This window comes from Pholis gunnellus (genome assembly GCF_910591455.1).
Source record: "Pholis gunnellus genome assembly, chromosome: 18".
Lineage (NCBI taxonomy): Eukaryota > Metazoa > Chordata > Actinopteri > Perciformes > Pholidae > Pholis > Pholis gunnellus.
In genome coordinates, this window is record NC_136545.1 from 15,294,314 (window position 1) to 15,319,268 (window position 24,955).

General features: G+C 44.5%; 1 protein-coding gene across 1 annotated transcript in view; it reads right to left on the reverse strand.

The window, feature by feature from the left end:
• Positions 1 to 1,480: 1,480 nt before the first annotated feature.
• Positions 1,481 to 24,955, reverse strand: part of LOC306710406 (putative E3 ubiquitin-protein ligase HERC1) — a gene marked incomplete at its 3' end in the record, with an annotated part of 36,801 nt that continues 13,326 nt past the window's right edge. Inside the window, exons 27-80 of the mRNA XM_079178926.1 lie at positions 24,478 to 24,731; positions 23,999 to 24,196; positions 23,683 to 23,803; positions 22,780 to 23,020; positions 22,484 to 22,650; positions 22,191 to 22,343; positions 22,007 to 22,104; positions 21,772 to 21,867; positions 20,468 to 20,635; positions 20,093 to 20,332; positions 19,909 to 19,992; positions 19,438 to 19,654; positions 18,974 to 19,268; positions 17,921 to 18,624; positions 17,335 to 17,548; positions 17,145 to 17,173; positions 15,807 to 15,890; positions 15,074 to 15,260; positions 14,832 to 14,959; positions 14,416 to 14,639; positions 13,989 to 14,248; positions 13,791 to 13,843; positions 13,508 to 13,705; positions 11,940 to 12,105; positions 11,612 to 11,843; positions 11,009 to 11,237; positions 10,626 to 10,903; positions 10,360 to 10,487; positions 9,998 to 10,125; positions 9,593 to 9,820; positions 8,978 to 9,105; positions 8,679 to 8,878; positions 8,360 to 8,474; positions 8,060 to 8,191; positions 7,790 to 7,888; positions 7,338 to 7,511; positions 6,962 to 7,246; positions 6,768 to 6,833; positions 6,479 to 6,604; positions 6,246 to 6,384; positions 5,902 to 6,083; positions 5,628 to 5,783; positions 5,409 to 5,531; positions 5,125 to 5,227; positions 4,441 to 4,610; positions 4,196 to 4,334; positions 3,927 to 4,096; positions 3,613 to 3,782; positions 3,249 to 3,414; positions 3,058 to 3,134; positions 2,681 to 2,933; positions 2,422 to 2,574; positions 1,765 to 2,070; positions 1,481 to 1,666 (exon numbers count right to left, since the gene is read on the reverse strand). Coding sequence (XP_079035052.1) covers positions 1,481 to 1,666; positions 1,765 to 2,070; positions 2,422 to 2,574; positions 2,681 to 2,933; positions 3,058 to 3,134; positions 3,249 to 3,414; positions 3,613 to 3,782; positions 3,927 to 4,096; positions 4,196 to 4,334; positions 4,441 to 4,610; positions 5,125 to 5,227; positions 5,409 to 5,531; positions 5,628 to 5,783; positions 5,902 to 6,083; positions 6,246 to 6,384; positions 6,479 to 6,604; positions 6,768 to 6,833; positions 6,962 to 7,246; positions 7,338 to 7,511; positions 7,790 to 7,888; positions 8,060 to 8,191; positions 8,360 to 8,474; positions 8,679 to 8,878; positions 8,978 to 9,105; positions 9,593 to 9,820; positions 9,998 to 10,125; positions 10,360 to 10,487; positions 10,626 to 10,903; positions 11,009 to 11,237; positions 11,612 to 11,843; positions 11,940 to 12,105; positions 13,508 to 13,705; positions 13,791 to 13,843; positions 13,989 to 14,248; positions 14,416 to 14,639; positions 14,832 to 14,959; positions 15,074 to 15,260; positions 15,807 to 15,890; positions 17,145 to 17,173; positions 17,335 to 17,548; positions 17,921 to 18,624; positions 18,974 to 19,268; positions 19,438 to 19,654; positions 19,909 to 19,992; positions 20,093 to 20,332; positions 20,468 to 20,635; positions 21,772 to 21,867; positions 22,007 to 22,104; positions 22,191 to 22,343; positions 22,484 to 22,650; positions 22,780 to 23,020; positions 23,683 to 23,803; positions 23,999 to 24,196; positions 24,478 to 24,731 — 9,620 coding nt within the window. The remainder of the gene's footprint in view (positions 1,667 to 1,764; positions 2,071 to 2,421; positions 2,575 to 2,680; positions 2,934 to 3,057; positions 3,135 to 3,248; positions 3,415 to 3,612; positions 3,783 to 3,926; positions 4,097 to 4,195; positions 4,335 to 4,440; positions 4,611 to 5,124; positions 5,228 to 5,408; positions 5,532 to 5,627; positions 5,784 to 5,901; positions 6,084 to 6,245; positions 6,385 to 6,478; positions 6,605 to 6,767; positions 6,834 to 6,961; positions 7,247 to 7,337; positions 7,512 to 7,789; positions 7,889 to 8,059; positions 8,192 to 8,359; positions 8,475 to 8,678; positions 8,879 to 8,977; positions 9,106 to 9,592; positions 9,821 to 9,997; positions 10,126 to 10,359; positions 10,488 to 10,625; positions 10,904 to 11,008; positions 11,238 to 11,611; positions 11,844 to 11,939; positions 12,106 to 13,507; positions 13,706 to 13,790; positions 13,844 to 13,988; positions 14,249 to 14,415; positions 14,640 to 14,831; positions 14,960 to 15,073; positions 15,261 to 15,806; positions 15,891 to 17,144; positions 17,174 to 17,334; positions 17,549 to 17,920; positions 18,625 to 18,973; positions 19,269 to 19,437; positions 19,655 to 19,908; positions 19,993 to 20,092; positions 20,333 to 20,467; positions 20,636 to 21,771; positions 21,868 to 22,006; positions 22,105 to 22,190; positions 22,344 to 22,483; positions 22,651 to 22,779; positions 23,021 to 23,682; positions 23,804 to 23,998; positions 24,197 to 24,477; positions 24,732 to 24,955) is intronic.

Sequence of the window (24,955 nt, forward strand, 5' to 3'; positions counted from 1 at the left end):
CGTACTTTGGACTAACAGACATGTTTATTTATACCGCTTTGAACATCAAAATGTTTTATCAAGAATATAACTTACATGTGGACGACAGACCCATGTTTGTAGAGTAATATCAGGGTTGGAAAGTAACTAAGTATGCTTACTCTCTTTACTCCACTAAATTTAACTGACAGCTTTAAGTTACTTTTCAGTTTTACACAACCTATAATGAGTTGATGTATTGTTGAGGGTTCGACTACCAAATTAGTATACAAAGTATGCCTGTGGTGGTTTAGCTCCACCTGACCTACAACAATAACAGTATCATACTAATATCAGGCAGCAGAATGGCATGTTAATGGTACCAAGAGTCCTTTTTCTTTTAATAGCCTGATCTAAGTTACTTTTGTCGACGACAACCGACAAATGTAGCCTACATTTTTTGGTCTGTTATGTGTAAGAGAGCACATCAGCTGACCGCGTGAACGCCGCTTTGGGCATGCTGGCTCCCGAGAGGTGGAGGTTTGGCATCTCACGGGGCGCGGTTGTCCCAGCGGCACACAGACAGAGGGGGAAAGGTAAATGACCAACAGTGACTTTTTCTTTTTTTGAGGTTACATTTGTAGTTTTAACCCGTGATCAGACTCCAGAAGTTGACTTGATGTCGGTGTATAACAGCCGGCAGCACATGGCTGAAAGGATTAATCTGGGATTTTTGGCGATTTTCTTCCAGAAAACCATCTCAAGGTGCGAAGCGTTTACAATGTTTTGCTGTGTGTTCTTCTGTGGCTTATGGAGTGTAACTTTTTAATGGTTTCAAGGAGAGACATTTGGAAACCATGGTTGGATTCAGTGTGGAATGCTCATGCTCTGTGATGTGCGGATTGTCCGTGAAAGTGACGTAGCTTTTGGTTGGTATCGGTAACGGAGTGCATAGCTCGCCGTGTCCTGGCGAAAAATACGTGAAATTGTGGTACCACTTGCAGTTTATTGTATACAACTGTTTTGAGTGAGTAAAATAGCTTCCATGGTCCATTTGCCCAGAATTTCTTCGTTACATAGGTATGATATATCATAAAATATCAATTTAATCGTTCTCAGAAGTACTTTGTACTACATGTGTGTACTCTGTCGCCCCCCCCTAGCCCCCAAACACTCTTTTATTTTACAATAATACTGTCTGTGTGGGACAGGTCATTAAATTATTACATATTTTCAAACAAACAGGCACGTTAACTCCTTTTTTGTGGCTTATTCACCTATATATTTGAAAAACTCTTATTCCGTATCCCTGTAGTGTTGATTCAGAGTAAGCACTGCATTAATTACAACACCTTGCACATTTGGAAAACCAAAACTACACATATCTTTAATTTCAACCAACATATAAACAGTACAGTACACTACCTTACAGGTTTGGCGAATAAAAGTCTGTGTTCAGTGCATAATGTGCATGGCATGAGAGAAGATACATTCATCACCAGGTTGACCACAGCTGGCTGCTTCACTCCTCTGTGTCGGAGCTGTCTGCTGCGTCGGTGTTGTGGGTCAGCATGTAGTTGTCCATGTCGATGGAGGGGCAGTTGTGGATGGAGTAACGCAGACGCTCAGCGAGGATGGCCTGGCTCGTGTAAGGGGGCAGGCGAAACAGGAAGAAGCAGGTCTGTGCAGTAGGGAGGCCGTTGACGGGCTGTAGGACATGATAGGGGGAAAAAGTTTAGTAGTTTGTACTATCGATATGTTTGCCCTCGTCAACAGGCTCGTTATTTCCGTTAGCGATGACCTCACCCTATCAACCTTGATGATTTGGAACTTCTGTGTGATATCAGCTGGGTTGGAAGGCAACCTGGACCGGCCAGAGACGAAACGGAGGAAAAGCACTCGCTCCTCATTGGTGAACTCCTCCAGGCTCTGCCAAAACCAGCCAATAAGCTGGTGGCTCTCGGTGATGTCACGGTACCGCACCAGCTTCTTCAGCATCTCAACAGAGACCTCTGGCAGGCCACAGACCAGCTGCTCCAGCTGCTGTGCTGTCAGCAGGGAGAGGAGGGGCACGGGGATGATGGTGGACATGCCCTCTCTGACTGCTGCCACCTGGACACAACAGAACAACGTCAGCTTTGATGCTTCTGAGGACGAGATAAAGGGAACACCACCAACAACAGCACAACAAACAGTCTGTCTAGTGAGCCATAATGGAAGCTGGTGGGCAGACTGGTGTTTAAAATGGATGAGTTTCAGATACAGTAGGGGGAAATACACACTCATTTCATTGTACAATAAAACAGTCTAAGTAGGTCAAGTCTGTTTGGTGGATTTAGATGGTGCAAATTTGTTTAATAACTTTTTTTAATAATATGCATCAGTTTGCATGCATATAGGTTATGTGGATGCATTTGAAGAGATCGGCTAAATCCACCAAAATCAATCTCCAACATTTCAAACCTGTGAATCCATTTCATGGAGCCTGTAGTCCAGAACTCTCTCAACATATTCGGTCCGGTTGGCGTAGGTCAGGGAGATGTTCTGACCTCCGGGAACTACAGGTACCAGCCTTCCATCTGCACTTTGGGCCATAAACAAGTCCAGCGGGATCATCTTTATAGGGAGATATTGCAGGAGTATAGAAAAACAAAGTGAGGGGTCGGAATACAGAGAATGAAAAGGTGAACTCAGCAATTAGAGGATGTGCATGGTGTCTCACCACATGGAAATTGTCCTCTGTGATTCCACTGTTTTCCAGGTGACGGATGCCGTGCAGGGCGCGGGAGGTGAGCAGGTCCACCTCCTCCAGGTCAGGCTCACCCAGGGGCATCGAGCAGAGCTGTTTCCACACCCAAGGAGCCAGATGCAAGTCCAGAGGTTTCTTGGTGCGAATAGCCACAGCCATGAGGATGCCCAGGAAGCGAAACTGGACCATGTGATCGTCTGAGAGAGCCGCTGGGTTCAACAGGAACCTATCAGGGTACACAGCCAACGCCAGACGTAAAGAAGATTTTATTTGAAATGTTATGTTAAGTTATGCTTAAAAAGGTACTGTTTCTGTTGGGGGCTATTAAAAGATAAGTACAAAATGTGCACCTGTCAGTGTTACTGCCCACATCTGCAAAGCTGTTGGGAGTATGAATCAGAAGATCCACCACGCCAGACTGCAGCTCCTGGTGAAAACATATTTTATATTGTCAATTTACAAGCAGCAGAGAATATTCCAGGGCTTCATTTTTAGCTGTCTGCGTTGCTCTTGGACCTTCTCTGCGTGGTTTCCAGCCTACCTGGCACATCTCGGTTATGGTGTCATCAAACACTCCCCCGGCATCGTCTGCTCCCTCGCCAACGAGCTTGACCTTCCAGGCCCGCGACGGAAGCCGCAGCTCCGGAGGATTCAGGCTCACCACTTGCTTGGCGATCTGCACAAAGATGGGCTTGCTCGAACGCCCTCTGTGGAGTGTAAGGGAGGGGGACATCGATCAAAGTTTCGAGGAACAAATACCATCACATATAAAAGAAATAGAAAATTGCAATATAAAGAACGAAGAAGTCTCGAAATGCAAATATTCCCGTTGGCCAGCTATTTTGGTCACCTCCTGTTTCTCCACCAGCTGACCCCTGCAGACTGAATATCATGGTCATCCTTACCTTGTGGAAATCCGTTTCACAGTGATCTGTGGCCCATATGTTTTGCCCTGGGTCATTGTCCTGCCAATGGAGCGCACTAGAGGCAGAGTGTTGACCTTGGGCGATAGAAGACCTCTGAGATCACCCCGGATGATGGCTGTCGTCCCTGAACTATAGCGTGACATGAACAGCTGGATAGAGCGCAGGACAGGGAATGAAATAGGAGGAAGTGAATGAGGCATTAAAATGAAAAATTGACAGCGAGGCACAGAGAAGGCTAACGAGCAGCAAGTGAATAATTATTAGAACGGGCAGAAAATGAGATCAGAGATTACCGGATTCTTGGCGTCCAGGTTGAGCAGCCTCCAGGACTTGTACATGAGATCGGAGAAGTGGTAGAGTACCCTGAGGCGCATGCTGAGGACATCAGGGCTGCAGTCTTTCAGAGTGTTGTACTGGGGAGGAACTAACTGGGGAAGGCCTAGCTGGAAACTTCCAGGGCCACCTGGAGATGAAGGTGACAAACGGGAGTCCTGAGTGTGTTGCCTTTCATGGATTATAGCTACAAAGAGTATTTGCTTGTACTGCAGGACTGAGTGTGTACCTGAGTTTTTCATTGAGGTAGAGGGGGTGGTCCATGCTGAACTGTGGCAGCGGCCAGCAGAGATCTGTTTTATGTTTTTCCCCTGGAGGGTTGTTAAGAGCGTGGGCTCTTTCACTGGGTTGGAGTGGCCAAGGCCAAGCTGGAACACACGCACATAAAAGTCAACAATTGTGCTTCTGATGTGCAATGAAAGCACACTTCAGATTGTCGAAGTGTATGGTTTTATTCCAGAGGATGTTGTTTACCTGTCCCTCACTGTTGCAGCCCCAGGCATAGACGTCCCCGGTGGAGGACAGGGCGAGCACATGTTCACAGCCCACAGCGATGTCTTCTATGAACAGCCCCTCCAGAGACGGCACAAGCTGGGGGCGGGATTTATTCCTCAGCATGGAGTCCGGCAGGCCGATCAGACGCTCTAAGTGACGGAAGGAAGCCAAGTAACACATTGGCATATACAAGTGTGCTCATAAAAGAAACCAAGGAACTTGTATATTCATTTCCGCATGCAGCTTTCATCGTGCCAAGTTGGTGAATTGATTTAGAAGGATTTTGAAGAGAACACTCCCTTCCCGTCACGCATCAACACTCTTTAGCCAATCAGAATAACGAATTACTTAAATACCCAATGTGTCAGAGTTGAAAAGTTGACTAAGTTGTAGCATCAAAAACAAAAGATACTGTGGCAGACAATAACACAATAAGTACAAAATATTTTACACTTTTTTAGTTGTAAATAATAAAAACACAAACATGAAGATTTAATCTAATTTGTAAGGGTCAATTTAAGAATTTCAGATCAAGTAATTTACACTTGAAGAAATACAGCATAGTTATGACATAAATAAGAAACGCTGTAGGTTTCTCAAAAGCTAAATGGAGGCACAGTACAACAACACAGTTGCAGAATCCACCTTCACAGTAAAACGTACCTTGTCCAAATGTGTAAACATGTCCATAACAGGCCAACGCCACAGAGAACTGAGTTCCGCAACTGACCTTCTTAATTCCCCTGTTGCAGAGCTGTTCCACTTTCTGAAATTATTATAAAAGCACTCAATTAAGATAAGTGAATAAATACTGAAAGCAATGGATACAACAGAGGGAATAACAAGCATGCCTTCCCGATAACCAGGTAATAACATAAATCACCCGTGTTTTGTTTTTTTGTCTTCTGGGGATTCCTGAATGTGTGCCTTTGTCACCATTAACTTACCTGAGGGTAGTATTTCGCTGTAGAGGAACCAGTTCCCAATTTGCCATAATCCCCATCTCCAAATGCCCACACAACCATTCCATCGAGGGACAGCACGAGTGTGTGGTTGAGGCCACATGACACCTGAGAGAGGTAGTTACGTTGTTGTGTTATGTTTTCCTATTTCACTGTGGATACTGTATAACCATCTGAGCTCAAAACAAACAGTTCATTTCTCACCTGTCCCACATGATATCCCTCTAGGGCAGCCACCCTTTCAGGCAGCATCTTGTTGGATGTTGACCTTTGACCCAGGCGACCAGATTCTCCACTGCCGAAGGTGAACAGCTTCCCGTCTGCTGTTACCACAGCTGAGTGCCGGAAACCACAAGCAAGCTGGGAAGAGGAACAAAAGTCATCAGTTCAGAAAACACAGAGATAAAACGATTTGTCTGTTAAAACTTAAAAACTTCTTTTAGAACTTTTTTCCTTTCCCGTCAGAGTTTATCTCTACCTGAATGACCTCTTCTCCTTGTAAGGCCTCTATCTGTTTAGGTCTCCTCTGCCTTTCACTGTTGCCATGGCCCAGTTTTCCAAAATCTCCATCCCCCCAACTGAACACCTCCCCAGTCTCAGTCAGGGCCATCGAGTGTCCGTCAGATCCACAGGACGTCACCAGCTGAGTCACCACATAACCTGCCCACAGATTAGAGAGTCAGTACAGCTAAACTTCAAAAACTAAGAGAAAAAAGCTACTACATTAAACTGAAATATTGCAATATGTTCCAATACTGTTCTTTTTTCCTTTGTATTGGATAAAAACATTGTTTGAGGCACACATTTGGATGATTACTGTACCTTGAAAAGCAGAGATGATAGTGGGGACATAGAGATCATCAGAGTTTCCCTGACCCAGTCGGCCATATTGTCCTTCTCCCACAGCCAATACCGTCCCATTGGACTGGATCAGGAAGGAACAGTTCTGTCCACACACAACCTGAACGACAACACCCGCAAAAGGGAGAGAAAAATCAGAAAACAGTAGAAATCCTGGGCAAAGTCTGTGTCCTGTGTAAAGAAAAAGTTGCTACCTGTTGTGTCTGCAACAGAGAGGGTGCAAGAGTAGGCATCATGAGGTTGGTTCCCATTCCTGCCAACTGTCCGTAACGTCCGTTCCCCCACAAGTAGACTTCACTTTTCCCCCCAAGTTGCCAGTCCTAAGAAACACAGCAGGTGAAATAGAAATTACAACATATTAAAACACTCTCCAGCTAAAATAAAATACCATCTTATTGTGCAGATGAGATGAGAGAGACAGAGAGAAATGTAATTTAAAGACATTATTGTGTGTTATTCTGTGCACCGTTTCAAAACTGTTACCTCTGGTCTGGTGGTGGCCCATGACATCAGCTCTTCATCCATCCTGAAGCTCCACTTACTGTTGTCCTAGTAAACAGAGAAGTCTCTCAATATCTACATTGGGAAACTTGTGTATATTGCAGTCGATTCAGATTCCTGAAACGTATCCAACCAGTTCCTAAACAAACAATAGCTCAAAGACGACTGTCACTCACTAGTGCCTTGCTGATTTCAGTGACATCCACCTCCTGAAACTCTGAGAGATTGAAGGATTCTGGGAAGGCAGTACCGCTGGCAATAGCCTCAGCGCTGCGGACAGTAGTGGCGTAAGTGGCGAGCCAGCTCCACTCTGGCGGGCAGGAGTGGGCATCAGGAGTTGTGTGGTGCGGAGGGCGAGGGTAACGGCACAGGTGTTTCTCTAAGGACAGCCCAACGCTCAGGGAGGCCAGGCTCTGCAGGAAGGCACTGTGGACCAGCTGGTCACCGGCCGCCACATGGGTCTGCATTAAGAGACGGAATTTAGAATCAGGTCTCAGCCGAGGCCCACAAAACAACACAAAAACAACTTCAAAGCATAGTTGCAGTAATGACCCGCTCGTAGCTGTACTGCTCCTGCAACAACAAGGGCAGCCTCTCCAGAAAGACGGCCAAACAAGGCGCTCGATTTAGACCCAGGATGCTCTGGCTTCTGAGGACCATACGACAGGAAGCTAGCACGTGATTTTCCCTGATCCAGTCAGGGGTGCAGCAGATCAACAAAACATCCTGGAAAAGAAACAATGACAACAGAACTGTAAAGTGACACAGGAAAGAGAAAATGTTGCAACTGCAAAAATGTTTTTAGAACTATTGTAATGAACTGATAAATAACATTGAAGGTAACATTAGTATAGAATAGTATGAAGGAAAGCACTGTGATGGGAAGATTCATTATTTTCTTAACGTCTGCTAAATATGAAGTTAAAGAAGACAAGAGACTGTTTGAATTAGAATAAAACAGGAAACAAGCCTTGGAAATTAATGTTATGAGTGATCCACATTACCTTTGACCTCCCAAAGCAGGCAGCCACACCCAAACTTGGTATCCAGGTAGTACTGACGACCGAACCCAAACCCGTAACAGTCTGCAAGACTGAACCATCCTGCAAGATGCACAGAGATGCCGGAGGGTTAAAACTCTGAAATGAGACCTCTTGACAGATGTATGTTTTGAATAGACAATCATGGTTTAGCTGTCTGGTAATGTTGACTGTTAAAGAAAGTAATCTTTGCACTGACTTCAGGTCAAGCAAACAGTGAATGTTGCTTCTGACCTGTAAGGACCAGATGTTGAGCAGTCCCCCTATCCCTCCGGAGACCAGAGCCAGTCCACTGGAGCAAAATGACAGCGACTTCACTGCTGTGATGTGGCCATGAAGCACAAACACACACTTTGCACTCTCCAGCTGTAAGAAGAAACAGAACTGGATGATTATATGAGCTTAAATCAGAGGCGACTGTTGCAAACACCAGCCAGTAAAAATCGAACTAAATGAGTGACTGGCACATATAATCCTGATATTTGTAGCACCAGGGCTGCAGAAAAGAAGCTCCAACCTATAATCCAAACTGACCTTGACATCAGTGCCTTTATCTTGACGCTGGGAGCTGTTCAATATGTTGGGCAAAGCTACAAAAGTCCCGCCCTGCGGCAGTGTCCAGACATGCACAGAGCCGTTCTGACAACCTCTATAGAAACATGGAGAGAAATAAATGAGAATTTACAACAAACATACCAACATTCATTTCAAGGTTATTAATAGATCAGATCACAGCAATCACCCTACAACTAGATTTCCACTAACTCGGTCTCTTTCTTTGTACAGTAGTGTTGTTAAGTTGAGGGCAATGTTAGAAAAGAAGCACAACATTCAATTAGTTATGTGAACTCACGCAGCCACCATGAGCCTGGGATCGGGTACTCTGCCGGAGAGTGGGCACCATTCGGCGATGTTAACGGTGCTGGAGTGGATGAGGGAGTGGAGGGTCACCCAGTTTCCCCCAGAGCGACCCAGTATCTTCACCACCTCCGACCTCCCCAAACAGAGCAGCAAGTGTCCCGTGGGGTCCCACTTTAGAGAACCCACACTGTCCTGTAGAGTGAAGGAGAGGGGAGTGGTCAATAGGAGAAGAATGGGAAATTATGTACATTTTATGTCACATATGTCGACTGACATATGAGACAGACAAACCTGAAAGACAGACAGCACTACAGGCTGCTCATTCTCATAGGCCTCAGTTGTGGACAGAAGGATCATTCCATTGGGGTAGCCCACTGCAAACGGCTTGTCCTCACTGTGCCAGGCGACACACTGGGGAGCTGGGAAAGACGGGAAGAGAAGATCAATCTCTTTAATGTACAGCTTCACATTTTGAGACATAAACTTGCTCTTGACGAGACTTGAGATGCGAAGATTGACACCACTCACTTGTCTGTGTAATATTAAGCTACAGCAAGCAGGCAGTTAGCTTAGCATAACTGAAAAGAGAAAGAGTGAAAGTAGAGGGAAACGACCTAGCTCCAGGAAGTCACTGTGTCCAGTCAAAAAATAGTTCCAGCATGTAACTCATGTCTAAATGTCTGTTTGTGTACATATTAAACAAACACAATGCCACGTGTTAATGTGAGCTTAAGACGTTTTTTTTGTATCCTTTGCTTCCAAATTGTATTCTCTGGATATAGCTTTATATTCACTGTACAGACATAACAGTGGTTTCAATCTCCTCATTTCATTCCATAAGAATTAAGAGTAAGAAGCTATAGTTTTAAACAGTAACAGTGTGTGTTTGTGTAGCAGCCTCCTCACCCTCTTTCCTGTGGCAGCGGGTGAGTTCGGTGCTCGTTACATGCAGGTCTATCTGCTGCATTGTGACCTGCAGCCAGCAGAGAGAGCCATCCAGCCGGGCCACCAACAGACTCTCTGCGGGTCTGTTCTGACCGGCCGTCGGCTGCTCAAGAACCGACAGGCTGAAGGTTTGAGCCCAGCAGAGGGCCGTGACCCGAGACACCTGAGCCTCCACATGACAATGAGATCCTGAAGTAACACAAACAATAAAAAATTGTAGATATTACAACTTTTTGTGAATAGTTAAGCAGAAACATTTCAAGTTACAACCGAAAAAAGTTTAATTACAAACGTGGGGTAAAGCAGGTTCCTGCTTCGACAGTTAAAGATACGCCACACTAGTAAAGAGACAAAAGTCAGACTTACCCCTGATGTTCATGATGGTGATGTGTTTGTTATCTGGGGCAGCCAAAAAGTTCCCCCCTGTACTCCAGTAAACAGGAGCCATGTGTTGACATCTACCGGCCCTCTCGCTGCTTGATCGGTCCATCTTACTGGAGAGAGGGAGAGTCAGAGGAAGGAAAGGTTTACAACTATAAGTCATCCAAGTTCTTCAATAGAATAGCAACCCTTCTGCTCTTCAGACACACAAGAAACAACAAACGTTTCATTATTATGTATTTGACTAAAACTACATTATTTCATTTAAAAGTGACCTTTAATTCACTGGTATGAATATGAATGGATAACAAATGTGCATGCCACTGGACAAAACAAGCAGACCAAACCTGGTAATGCAGGAGAAGGTGGTATGTAATTCCACATTGTTCTGGCTGATGCTCCAGAGCTGCACCACCTTGTCCTGAGAGCATGTAGCCAGCAAATTCTGGTCCCTGTTCCAGGAACAGCTAGTCACCTGAGCAGATCAGAAATAATAGAAAGCTTCTTTTAATTCCACCTCTCATGATAGGTAGTGAAATACCAGGCACGTTCCCACTTTTACTGAAATGTAACAGATGAAGTTATAATGCGGATCACACTGTGAGTCCCTCACCTTGTTGTAATGTCCTTCCAGCCTCTTGAGAGAACTTTTGCGCAAGTCGCCAGCCAGGTCGCTGTATGTTTGGGGCCGATTAGGACCGTCCCTCCCCGTGGCAGCCAAAGCCTGCACCAGCTGCTTTGCTGCCCACTGGCGGTGTTTACTGGTCAGCCTGGCAGACAGCACACATGCTGCCAACGCATTAGCCAGCTCCAGAGGGCCCACTCTGGCACTCAGGTGGGGTAAAGGTGAAGGAGGCAAGGACGAAGAAGACACCCCTTGGTTTCCTGTGTCTAGGTCACATATGAAGAGGAGCGCTACGGTGAATAACAAACTCACAGGATTTCAAAACGCTGTAAGTAATAAGTATACGTAACAGCACAACTGCTTCCTCTCACCATTAGCCTCGTGTTCCGTCTTATCTGGGCCGTGGCAGATAGCACCCTTTTCGGTGAGCAGGGACACCAGGTTTTGTGTCACCAGGAATGAGGGAGGCGTCTGCTCATTGAAGTCCTTCTGTTGCTGGGCTCCCTGGGCTGCAGCTGTTTGACTGGTGTTTAGACGACTTCTCTGCTGCGGGTCAGTGATGGCCCCGATGTTCACCCCCGTAGCTGCGGCCATCAGTTCCTACAGTACAGGCAATAATATGAAAAAGATATTTAAGAACCTCCATTCATTTGCTAACAGTTACTTTTGTTCACAATTTATTAATCCTTTGAAAGCCAGGATAATTACATCTTCATTTCATAATTTATAATAAGTAGGGCTGAACAATAAACCAAATGTATTAATTAACTAAAAATTGTTAAACTGAACCTACAACAACCAGTAATATTTGAGCAGGTTTTCTACCAATAATTAGTTAAGTCTAGAAAGAAAGTGTAATTTACTGATTTATTAAAACAAATAAAAATTTACCGTTATCAAAGATAAATGTGACACATTTTAAACCATATCTCCCAGCCCTAGTCATTAGCATAATACAGTGTCTATAAACTGACCTGAGTGCATATCTCCACTAGCTGCCTGTAAGCGGTAGGGCTGTGGGACACCACAATGCCGATGGCTGAGGTAAGAAAGCTGAGGCAGGGGGAGTGGTTGCGCTCTGCTGGCTGTCTGTCCACACAGGTGTGAGCCCTGCCCCCTGCTGCTAGAGTCATCAAACGAACCAGGATACGGATATCTGCCAAACCTAAGGACTCTAGTCCGCTAGAGTGGCTGCACACTGATGAACTGGAGAGGAAGATTAAAGAAATGTGTGAAACCATATTGAATTGATGGGGGAATTCTTTTTTGCTTTAAGGCTATATATATTCTGGGTGAATGTACCTGGAAGCAGTCTGAGACAGTGCTCTCATCACCATGCTGTAAGCTAGCAGAATCTGGGCCGTGGAGGTGACTCTTCTTAAAGCCTTTAGTCGATCATGAGAGTCCCTCAGTGATACTGCCTGCTGTCCAAGGCTCAGAGAGGCCTTCTGCTCAACAAGGGCATTCCCTGGTGAAGAGAAACACATAACAAAAGGCGTGCTACTTTGGTAAATCGTTTGACGAATCCCTTATACATCTCGCTAAACTCACATTTTTTAAAACACCATATCGTGTGGGCATGCAGAAAAGTCAGAATAATGGATCACACGGAACAACTGGGAGTACATTGCTGTGTGCTTCAGATGCGCAGCTATGATGAATGAGTGATGAGTCACCATGCTGCAGTTTGACTGTGGTTGGACAAGCACAGAGGGAATGTGGGTGGGTGTTACAACAAGTGGGCTAGATCTTTCAGCAGAGCTATAGTTACAGAAACATTCACTGCAACGTGAACAATAGGACAGTTAGCTACAGAGTCATATGGCCAGCAATGTAATATTCAGAGGTGTGTGGATGATTGTGATTGGCTTGGTGTCACACTGTGCTAGACTCGGGCCAGACCTGCAGAACAATCATGCAGAGGCAACGTCGACTGAGGCTAAGGTGTGTATTTTGTTCGCATCAAGATCTTTAGCTTGAAGGAAACTATTTTCCACCACATTTATCATTCAATTCTTTACAGTGTACTTTACAAAACATCAAGGCCACGCCCCTTTTTGGGGGGATAGAAAACTAAGGGTTGTCATTCCAATTTGTTTGGATTATAAATTTGACAAGTTTGTATGCATTTCTTTCTTTCTTCTATGTATAATAATCATTTTGCATCCTTGTCTGAACCTGTGCATTCTCGATATATTAATAATTTAAGGTTGATCGTTCTGCCGTCTTCCCTTTCCAAGTGGATCAATGACCCAACACAGTCGCCAGATATTGCTTATTCGGACATATACACAACCTGATAACAGCCAACAGTTTGATCTAGAGTAGGTGAGATTAAGTTGGAGACGACAGTCTGATGCTGCTGTACTGTAAGACTTTACTGCAACAGCCTCCCACTGAAGCTAACAATACATCAGCAGTAACTGTCACCAGCATCATTTAGCAATTTACTACACTGACAGCTAATATTCACCCTGGATTCTTTTCTCTCCTTATGCGACAGTGCGATTCTTCCTCTAAAAGGGGGCACGGCCTTGGTGAGTGGCGCATGATGACGCAATGCCAGTCTTTTGTCCTTGAAACAGCCCCTGCTCTGCCCTTTAAAACAGGATGTCTGTTCCCTAATGAACAGACCCGCATAGAACCGTTTCTTTCTTCTTTTTTTCCTTTTCAGTACTGAACCATAGATATCCAAACTATCATGCATCATATATCAAAGCACATCATTATTAATTGCGTTATCTTCAATTCTGTTTTAACTATAAACATTTTTCTGAATTAAATATTTTGAGACACTTTTGAACTCAAAGTGACTAGAATGCATTTAGCAAATGACAGGACTTTGGTCTTTCTCTACCAAAACTTAATACCTTTGGAAGCTGCCGCTCTTGTCGGGTCAGCTGAGCTGTAAACCAGGGCTCCGAGGGGATCCGGCTCAGTGAAGGCAATGGGGTCTGGCACCAGCTTCTTTTCAGTCAGCCCCAGTGGTCTCAGCAAAAGCCCAAAGTCCTCCAGTCCTGTCAGCTTCTCTGCGTAACACTCGTCCCGGTGGCTGATTTCCCAATCATCTGAGCAAACACAGGGATCATTCATATCATGAAATAAACAGAAGAATTATTTTTAAAGATTAAATTGTTCTGTGACCTTCCCTACCGTCAGACGTGCTGTCCAATTGGCCAATCAAATCAGATGTCAGGCCTTTAATCCTGAAGCAAAAGGAAGACAAATAACATGCTCTATAACCGATCTACTCTAACCAACTGAGTCTTCAAAAGCACGAGAACAAGAACCAGTCTGGAGGCATCACTGTTGGTTGCATGCATCGATAATTTCCTATATTATGTACTATACCTTTCATATTTAGAGCTTGGATCGCTCAGGTTTGCAGCCAGATACTTTTCCCTGCAGGAGCTGCAGAGGAGGTAGAAGGGGAAGTTGGAGCCACACTCCCCTTTGAACCAGACATCCACGTAGGCCCCGGTGCTGTCGTAACCCTTACGCGCGGCACTCTGACCGCAACCCGGGTGACGCCTCTTTATGTGATTGTTAAACTGCAGGGTAAGGGTGCTGCACAGCTCACACTTCACCATCTGACTGTGTTCTTCTCCAGCCTAAAAGTTTCACACAAACCATGAAACAAAAAAAAAGGCCCACAAGCAACACAGTGTTTTGTATATTTTTAAATCACAAATGGTATTTTTGTTTCCGTTATGTCATGCAGCCTTGGTGATGACAATGCGTGTGTGTGTGTGTGTGTGTGTGTGTGTGTGTGTGTTACCTCCACTATCTGGAGCGCGTCTCTCTCCAAGCTGAAGAATGAAGGGGTGAGCAGATCCTCATAGGTTTCTTCATGGTATGGATCGTCCATGTAGCCCAACTCGGACTCCTCAGCAGAGTAGGGATGAAACTCCACCTGCTCTGGCCAATCGCTGACGGATGTGTGCTGTTGGTACAGCTCCGGGAGGGGGTTGGGTGACGGCAAGTCTGAAAAGATGGTGTTTGCTACCAATGAAAATGAAAAGAGTTAAATGTATAGTAATAGCGAGGTTGATCACAATAGTTCAATCAAGTAATGGGAGCTTGAAACCAGCATGTAGACATTTGTGTTGTTGTTCTTTTTCCCCCTTTCTGTTTTTACAATATCTGCTTTTTTTTGTGCACAAATTATTTCTGGGTCGAAGCTGTGACTCTGACCTGCCCTTCGAAAAGAAGTCCTCTGACTCGGGCCTGAGCGCCGCCGCCGTGCTGGAGGAGGCCGGTTCCTAGTGAGGTGGACATCCAAGAAATTCTCCCTCTCTATCCAGTCGAGCCCAGGCAACAGACTATAAACAAAACAACATACAGCCCATCATTCTACTGGTTGTATTCATAACAAGTGATAATATAAAGCCAGTGGTAAATAAATAAAATGTCAGTATGTTACTCAAATCCCTGACCTTTCATTGATTTGACTGGTGGGGCGCTCAGGACATTGTACCGTCTCTGGCCCATCTGGCGACGGGGTGTCCGGCGCACCCTCCGGTCGAGCTGACTCAGTTGCCTGCAGCTCCTCCGTCAGGGGGTGCTCTAGCATCCAGCTGGCCAACACCTCGATGGTTTGCGAGTCCAAGTCACCTGCTACATCTGGGAGGGACCACAGGGAAGGTGAACTGTCAGAGTTCAAAAAGAAAAGATGGATCATGGAGTGTTGCATCTCTAATTCGTGTTGGAGCATCACCACCAGATGATCACGCTTCTGTGCGCTGTCTGAGGTCAGACTGGCGCATCTACTCTGATGATACAGAGTGTTTGACAAGGGTTAGTGTGTGCAATGATGAAAAATGTAAAGTGAGGGAAGGTCTCGAATTTGAATATTGTTGAGGGTCACGCTGAAAACATGCAAACGTTTTCAGCAATGATTGTTATAAATATATATATTTTACCTGCCAATATCACGTTTCTGAATGAGAATTTGTTCACCGTTACCATGTAGTTAAATCGCAGACTTAGAAGCCGATATATATTCTGTGAGCAACATTTTAGTGAAAAGCCTAAACTGATTTCCACCATGAGCAACAGCGTCATGTTAATCTTTACGACTACAAAAAGGCTGCGGCACACAGTGAAGGACAGAAAAAGCACATGAAGCAAAAACGATTTTGTGATGTCAGACACTCCACAAAGCAGTACCTGCTGCCTCCATGGCCCAGTAGATATGTCTCATAGAGAATCCCATTTCTAGCAACCGACTGGTGACAAACATTTGTGTCCGTTCTGGTGATTGAGGAGAAAAGGAAAAGTACACAAAAAACAGAAAACAAAAACAAGCCCACAGCTACATTTTAAAATGTGCATACTGTGCATGAAGACTGTTGTGAAACTGTCAGAATGAAAGAAATATTTTCGCATTTTTGGTTTTAGTTGTTTAACAAGCACCAAAATTAAGCCAACATAACTGATCATGAAAAATAAAAATGCTGCCATTCAAGCGTGTGAGGGCACAAACTGTGTCACGCATGCATTTGATAATATAAATATCATATCTGTCCAATAGCAAAGCAAAACACGTGCCGTTTTGAGACATACAGCAGGACATAAAAAGACCATGCAAGAGACAGACAGATCCCACCGAGTTATCATAATACTCCTTAGTTTTACAATAACTGAATATTCAAATCATATTAGTAGCGTGTTTGAATATAAGGGAAAACGTTTTTTTTTTTTTAATCAACTGACCTGCAGGACCGCTAGGATTAGCAGAGCTATTCTCTTTAACACAGTATGTCGTTGTCCACTAATTTTTCAAATTAGATGATATTTTTGATGTCCGACAGTTTATCTCTGCGCTTGTTCTTACCCAGGCTGCTTCTGGCCTGTGTGCTGCAGGGACCTGGTTCCATGAAGCTAGTCTGCTGCTCTGTGAAGGCGTCACAAGAAGCAGAGCTGGCCAGGCTGAAGCAAGGGTGCAGCACGGGGGGAGCGCTAACCAGGCCGGTAAGCGTGGGGAACCGAGTTAAGACCATGTGCCTGGAGGGAGTCAAGATACAGTATATACAGTAGTAACACAGTGCACGTGGTGCTATACTGCCAGTATTCAGACCTGACCTCACATTTGAAATGTAATGTTTCCCGAAGGAATAAGGTGAGACGCCTGCAAATCACAAGGAACCAAGCATGCATCCCTGTATATCAAATATTGAAATACTCAAGTCCGGTATTTGCTGTTGTGGTGTCAAGTCACATTCAGGGAAGGTTGCACAATATGTAATTCGATTACGAGTTCTTCTCACTATCTCTGGGCTATTCTTGTCAAAACTCTCCTCACTGGACGGCTTTGATTTTATTTTCTGTTTAATCATACAGCACTCAGGCTGTTTGTTCGTTTGCCACTTGAAATCAGGAATAACACTGACACTGTGGTCGGCTGGCCGGGTTAATAAAACAACAAGCAGGCAGAGCTGCAGCTGAGGTTAAAGACAGTGCAGGCAGAATCCTATCTCTCTTTTTGTCGTATACATCCTAACTCACCCATTCCCTGGACTTCAGAAAAGCTGCTTCTGCCAAAAGATACAAGTCTGTAGCAATCAGTAACAACACGAGAATGGAAGATAACTCTGGTTGCTGCGTTTGTGTCTATTCAGCATGTTCAGTACGAATTACTCATCCCAACAGTTAAATCAAATGAAAATCATTCATGATTAATCCATTCTATACTCACTGGAGGAGGCTGATGGGGAAGAAGGGGTTGAAATTATCGAGGCCATCTGCCTGCAGGTTTGTTGGCAGAGAGGATGCCAAGTCGGTGTTCGAGGACGAGGCAGAGGCTCGGTTTGATTGGCCAAAGATGGCGGTGCCTTCTGAACCCGCGCTGTACAAGGACACGGAGCTGGAGGACTTGGAAATGGGCTGAGAGGACAAGTGGTGGCCTGATTCTGCAAAGACAAGGAGGAGAGGGAGGCCAGATCACACCCAATACTTATAATAATACTAAATTATTCTCTTTATAAAAAAAAAAGAGTAACAGAGCTGTTTGTCAGTACTTCAGTTCAACTCCCTGGTCATTTAGGACAAGATCAAACTCTTTCAGGTCTGAATGTTGATTATTAACGTGTCGTAGCATTTCAACATTTTCATTTCAAAGCTGTTAATATTGTTTTTTTTATGTACCAACTAGAGCTGCAACAGTTAGTCGAGTGACAGAAAAATGGCAATTCTGACAGTTAATTATTCCAGCTTCTCCGCTCAGAACTAACTAACTAAAAAAACAAGTGTCTTAATTAAATATAATCCATGAATTTAGATACCTTTGTGTTCTTTGTCCTCCTGCAGTCTGCTGAGGGCTCCTTTGTAGATCATGACCTGAGCCCTTTCCAGGTCGACCAGAGACACGCTCTGTTTGATGGGACAGGGCCTGACTGCCCACTTCACCATGCTCTGCACCACATACTGAAGCACTGATCTCAACTCGGCACTCTCATCCCACTGGTGGCTGCCGGCCTTGGCCTGATCAAGGTTTGGGCTGGAAAGGGGACTCATTGAAGAGGAAGGGTCATGTTTAGGCACTAGGAGCAAATCGGATAGCTTCTCACAACTAAAAATGACAGTCAGGGATTTCAAAGCTCCAATGAGTAGGTATGAGACTCTAACTGCTCTCAGTTCATGTGCAAACGCATCCGCTTTGGAGATCTGGGATGTTTGGGGAGGATGGGGTAGACAGGTCAACTCCTGATGGTCAACAGTCTTTGTGGCATCTTTGGTTGTGGACGGTGATGGGAAGGGGTCTGTCTCGACGGCCTCACTCTCTCTCATGTTCTCCTCTGAGTATTTCCTTTTGGAGGCTGGATAAGCCCCCTGCCATCCCTGCTCCTCCAGCAGCCCCATCAAATAAATCAGGTCTAACAACACCGTCGGTTTGAGGCCTCCGAGCGGGGTGACATCGCAGCAGGATATGTCACGGGGCTCCAGTGAGACGATCGGCGTGTCGCTGGGTGACCAAGAATTCATGGAGCTTAGTTATTGGGAAGGATGGGAAGAACCCACAGATATAGCATGGAGTGACACCAGGACGGATTCAACAGGGGTTAATGGATTTAAGAATGAAGAGGAAGAAGCAAAAAGAAAGTAAGATCAGGGGGGTTAATGAGGAAAATAAAGTAAGATGTTAAGACAGATTACTTGGATGAAAAATAAACACAGACAAAAAAGAATTATACAGAGTAATAAGAAACATGCTGAAAGGACGAAGACAAGAAAAATATAAGAATTGTTGAATGGAAGTTAATGAGAAATATAATTTAAGAAATATATGCAATGACATGTCATAAATTAGGGGGAGTATGAATATATATTTGTAATACCTGACAGAGAGGTCTGCCTCCTCCCACTGGAGCTTGGCTAGAGAGCTTCCTTCTTTCAGGACTCCCAGCAGAATGGCCCTGCGTCCACTGGGCTTGTGCAGGCACAGACCTCCGGCCCTGAGACCGCTGTCCACTCCTCCGATCAGGGCCAGGACCGGCCACACTTCAGTGCAAAGAGCCGCCAGCTTGGCCTCCGACAGGCACCGACGATGTCCCAACAATTCCCCTATGTCGTCTCCAGCAACGTCTCGGCCTCGTTCATTCTCTTCCTTCTCAGGGTGTGTGGGACTGACCCCTGTAGGAGAATGTCAAGACAGTGAGTAGAAAACAAAGAGTTGAAAATAGATGACGATATAAAAGGTTTCTTGTGCTAGCAAAGTGTTATCAAATGAAAGTAGAGCAAGGTCTATTTAAGAGCAGTCTAAACGGGCCTATAAGTGACCACTGCCGAAGCTGTGTCTGACCTGGATTGAAGTCATCCTCTTTGAGCAGGGGACCGATGAGCTCCAGGTGGGTGTGGATGTACTGGTTGATGTGCGAGGCCCACTGGTCGCACTGATGGAGCCTGCGGAGGAGCTGCACTGTTGACTCCAGCAGCACCGTGGTCCGAGGGCTGCAGAGAGGCTCCCCAGGAAGAAGGTTACTGGGCATGCCTCGCATCTTGAGGTCACGCAGTGCCACCTGTGAGAAATACAGAGAAACAATTCTGTAACATGGACCTATCGTTTCCTCACATTCACTCTGCCTTCATTTCACTGTATGAAGGGCCAGCTGTCTGTGCTCCTCTAATCTAGTTCTAAAATTATACTTTTACTGACTGTGGACAAAGGCAAAAACACACTAATGCCTGCCTACACAGAATTAAAAGATGGGGGACAAAAGTGCCACTTGGCCTATTGATTAAGTGCCTGTAGCATGCACAGAATATCAAATACCTTCTCTCCAGGATTACTGCTGTAGAACAACACACAAGGATACAGTTCGGAGGCGACCACACCTTCAAATGCCAACTTTGGTTCCTAGCAGAAAAACACAAAAAAACGCAGAGATTGCAAAAAAAACTACAACAGTCAATAAGAGCAAAAGCCCTGAATACGGATTGTGAATATTTGGTCAGACCTTGTCATTCTTAGCAAATGATATGGTGTGAGCCTCCATGTCCAGGATGCAGGTGACTGTGTCACCTTGGGTAAAGGAGGGAAGTGTGCGGACCAGTTCCCCTCCATGGTACAGGTTGCCGCTATAGGCCCGATACAGCCACATGTCGGTGGTGGTGTGGTGGTTGTGATCTCTGACTGGCCAGCGTGAAACGCCAATACATGTGGCCTCATTGCCTCTGTTCTCTTTGGTAATATAGAACTGAGGAGAGAAGTATTGATCGGTTTGTTAAACATGTTCTCCGTGCACATTTCAGTGGTACAATCTGGACAATAACTCAGTGTTTTCTTTCTTTATATATATATATATATATATATATATATCTCAGTTCCTTACCTTCCAAATGAAACAGCCAGCTGTGATGGCAGTGGTTGCCAGGCCGTACCCTTTGCCTCCCGAGCCGTGGGTGAGGATGTTCCCGCTTTCCAAAGAACAGCAGATTATCTTGTGTGGGTCGAAGGAAAAGTCTCCAATGGGAATACATTCATCATAGCTGCCAGGGTTCTGCAAAACAATGAGTTGGAAAACAACTGGTTAACAACCAATGTGCAATACCAAAAGCAACACAATATGACAACCTGGGCTGCACGGTGGTGTGGCGGCTAGCACTGTCGCCTCACAGCAAGAGGGGTCCTGGTTGGATCCAGGCTCCATTCACACCCTTCTGAGTGGAGTCTGCATGTTCTCCCCTTGTCAGTGTGGGCTTCCTCCCACAGCACAAAGACATGCGACTTAGGTTAATCGGTCTCTATATTGCCTGAAGGTGTGCATGTGAGTGTGAATGGTTGCCTGTCTTTAAGTGCCCTGGGATAGTCTGGCGACCTGTCCAGGGTGAACCCTGCCTCCACCCAATGTCAGCTGGAATCTGCTCCTGTTGTCGTTTTGTTTTATATTCATGCGCTTTATAAATTAAAATTTGTCATTATTTTTCTGTCCTCTCCCACTTCTCATCCCTCCCGCACCATGGAGAACAAGCCCATCTGTTCTATCAAGTAGCCCTGCTGTTTTCAGTTTCCTTACTGCCAGGAGTGAATTTCTGTGAATTTCTACACAAACGCCGCATTTCTTGGAATTCTGCATTCACTCACAATTGTCAAAAAAACACATTAACACACTTTCTGATATGGTTATGAGGGTTATGACAGGCTGGTTCTATGGAAACACTTTGATTGAGTTGTGAGCAAGATGAGTTGCGTTTTAATGTGAACACAAAGCTTTAGGCTGGTGATTCATTTACACCATTTAAATAGTGTTTGCAATCATTTATGCACATCAAGAAAGGAGGATGACTAAATAAGAACACACCACTTAAGCTGAGTATTTTGTGTCACTTTTGCTCTGACAAATTACAGGAGAGTTGGAATAGATCAAACCTTTAAAGTCTTCGCTGTACATTGATTTGTAATCCTTCGTCTGCATTAAAAGGAGAATGACTGCACTATTTGTCATGTACACTTAGTGAATGATCAATTTTCGCCAGCTTTTGTTTTCCAGACAGCAGATAAGTGGCTAGAATGTGAGTAAACGCTTATGTGAAATGCTATGGAAGTGCAAAGACAATTTGTTTTACATAGTAAAACACTGGAATAATAACGCTTATACAGCACTATTATATAGCAAGAGGTACATAGTGTTATTACCCTCTTTTCTTTTTCAGCCGTCTCCTCGTGGTTCTTCTCAGCCAGCGGTTCCTTCCACATATAAACAGACAAGAGCTGAAAGAGTTGTTTAACAATCTACAAGAGAATGGAGAAAAAGGAAACACTGTAAAGGAAAACTACTTCATTATTACATTCACATTTTCAAACTCACAAATGTCGATTGTCTTCATGAGCTACTTCACTTGCATGTTGCATTTACACTTTAACGTCACACCTGTTGAATTTGAACCGGTTCAGAACAAGCAGGTAACAGTCTTTCTAAAACATGGAACGCCAGGAGCTTCGTGCGGAGGTTCTGGAAGCATGAGGATCCTGAAGAGAGGACGGTGGAAATAAACTGTTTTGCACTGTAAACAATATCAATGCTGTTTTTAAATTACCATTTTAAATGGTCCTACCTGAAGAGCACTTGTGTGAAATAATGGCCATGATTGGATCGATCCATTTGACAGAAGTAGAAAGTCTTTTCATTACTCTTAATGACAGCACACGCCTCAGAAACACCAAGAAATCTGCAAGCTGAGATTCAACCACTTTGCTGCTTTCCACTCCTAAAACAACAAGAACAGAACTATATAAGGCTTCACAAAAGCATAATTTGTCCTGAAAAACAACTGACTTCATTGTGTTGTGCTATTTATAAAAAAATATAGATATATTTCAAAGTTTAAAATAGCTTAATGTGCAACACCAGTTAGATTTGTGCTCTTGCTGCAGGACTCCAGATCTGCCCTCTCAGCAGTTCCTCTCTCTGCTGTCTGCTGCTGGTGGAAAGTATACAGGATATTTTGGAGCTGCTCACACAGCACTTCCATTAGAGCATGGGATACATCCATAGGGAGCAAATCCTCACAGGAGCTGAGAACACAGGACAATTTGTTACGCATGTAACACTAAAGTGTACTTTCAGTTCTGAATCAATGAAAATAATAGTAAGAGACGTAATGAACACTTTGTTGCAGCGGTTTGCGGTCTCTTCATTCTCACCTTGCAGCCACAGTCAATATCTGAAGCAGACGGGCACAAGCTAGTCTAACAGCCCCACTTAGCAGCAGCGATCCAGATTTGGAGGCTGCAAACCAGCCCTGGTTCATCAGTGCACAGCTGTTGTTGGTCAGCATGCAAAGGATCTCCAGGATGCCACATTTGATGACGAGCACCAGGTCCACTGGTTGGTAGCAGAAATTCAGTGCAAACATTGTGGCCAGGAGAAGGTGCTGGCAGGAACCTGGTTATGATAGAGACAACATCTCAACTACATGCAAAATTAAATAAAAGAAACTGCTGCAGCAGGGAGTTGTGCAGGGCATTATATCCAACATACATGAACCCACATAAGTCTAACATAGTCTGCTATACCCACACAGAACCCTCTCACCTTTAAAAAGGGAAATCACATCAATAACCGTCATAACTCTCACAATAAACAGAGCAAACTAAATTTAATAAAATAGAACGAAACAAAACTCTGTTCCCATCCGGACGGAGAGCACTCAGTGGAACAAAATTAAACAAACAGAACAGACTAAATACAATGAAACAAGATCCCTGAGGAGGTTCATGCCAAGAGAACAAAGACTGAAAGACATACAGCCATACACAAGACATCCCATTCTTAAACAAACAAAAACAGCTTAGTTATTTAGCATTTTCCGCATTAAGTGCTGGGACTACTAAATGACCTAGTGTTACCTGAGTGATAGTATGAGAGTGTCTGTCATTGAAATATGAAATCTTTGAGTGTAAGCTTTTAGGCGTGGCCAAAGTAAGTATATCTGTTTGCAACTTTAAGCCATGAGAGAGCCTCATGCACGCCCTCGGCCCTCTCCCTGGATGAACTGTGAAACGTTAGACAATAATGAAATTCCTGAAAGTAATTAATGAACAAACCTGGATGTTCTCGCTCCAACAGGACCCTCTGCTTGAGGACCCGCACCACCTGCTGGTAGAATGTGTGGGCTGCAGATTGCAGCTCTCTTTGCGTATCCATAGAAGCTGAACGCGTACCAGACTGGATTAAGAAAAGAGGGATTGGAGATTAATTCGTACGACAAAAGCTTAATGTAGAACTAAAATATCAAATGAATACAATATTCAGTGATTCTCCTCAGTCCATCTGGCTTGAATTAAATATTCATTCCTTCTTTCTTCCCGGCTTTCACAAACATCGTCACAAACATTGCGATGGCGAGATTACTGGATGTACCATGTAATGCTGCATCTCATAATTAGCTCCCGAGTGAGAGGCGATGATTTGTGTTCCCAGAGCAAAACATCCAGAGAGGAACTGAAGCTGCACGGACTGCAACAATGCAGGAAACTGAGGGGAGACGGTGAACCCGCTGCTCTTCTCCTCCATCTTAGACAGGAAGGATGACATCTGACAGAAGGCCTCCAGACGCAACTGAGCACAACAACAGGGAAAGGTTAGTAGTTAGTTAAGACCTTTAACTGCATTCACTGAATGCCCAGATCAGTTCCAAATAATGTCCAGCACGGCATTTTTTTTGCAGATTTTCAATAATTACCTGTGTGGCTGATAACTTCTATTACATTAATACGATTTAAAAACACCAAACACATGAGGAAACCAATAAATGAACAAATAGCTGCAGGTGTTACAGAGTTTTCATTCCTCAGCAGCAATAATTAACTATTGCGTAAAAAGGGGAAAGATCGCATTACCTCAGCCCTCTGTTGCTGCTGCAGTATAGCAAAGGAAATGGCCTTCGTATCTGCCTGAGTGCACGTCTGTACACCTGGCAGTGTTGGGGAGGAGGATGACGGGTGAATCAGGCTCCCGCAGACAAAGTGGAACACCTGGTTGAGAATAGGCAAAGTGTTGTTGCCATAGTGGGTCATAGTTGAGGTTGGGCTGATACACTGGCGGAGGCGATCCCAAGCGTCTTTCATGATGCCCAGAGAACAAAGAGGTAAACCTGGAACAGACAGACCACAAGAGTAAAGGCCAGTATTGCACTCTTTTCTGATCCCATCTCTCAACACCTCTGACAGAGTTAATAATCCAGTTTTAATTTATGTATGAAAAAATACTTATTTACGATAAGAGACTCAAAATATGAATCTTTTTGCACTCTTTCTGTCATGCTACAACATGTTCCCCTGGAATTAATGCAGATATGATGTGTAACAATCTTTGCTG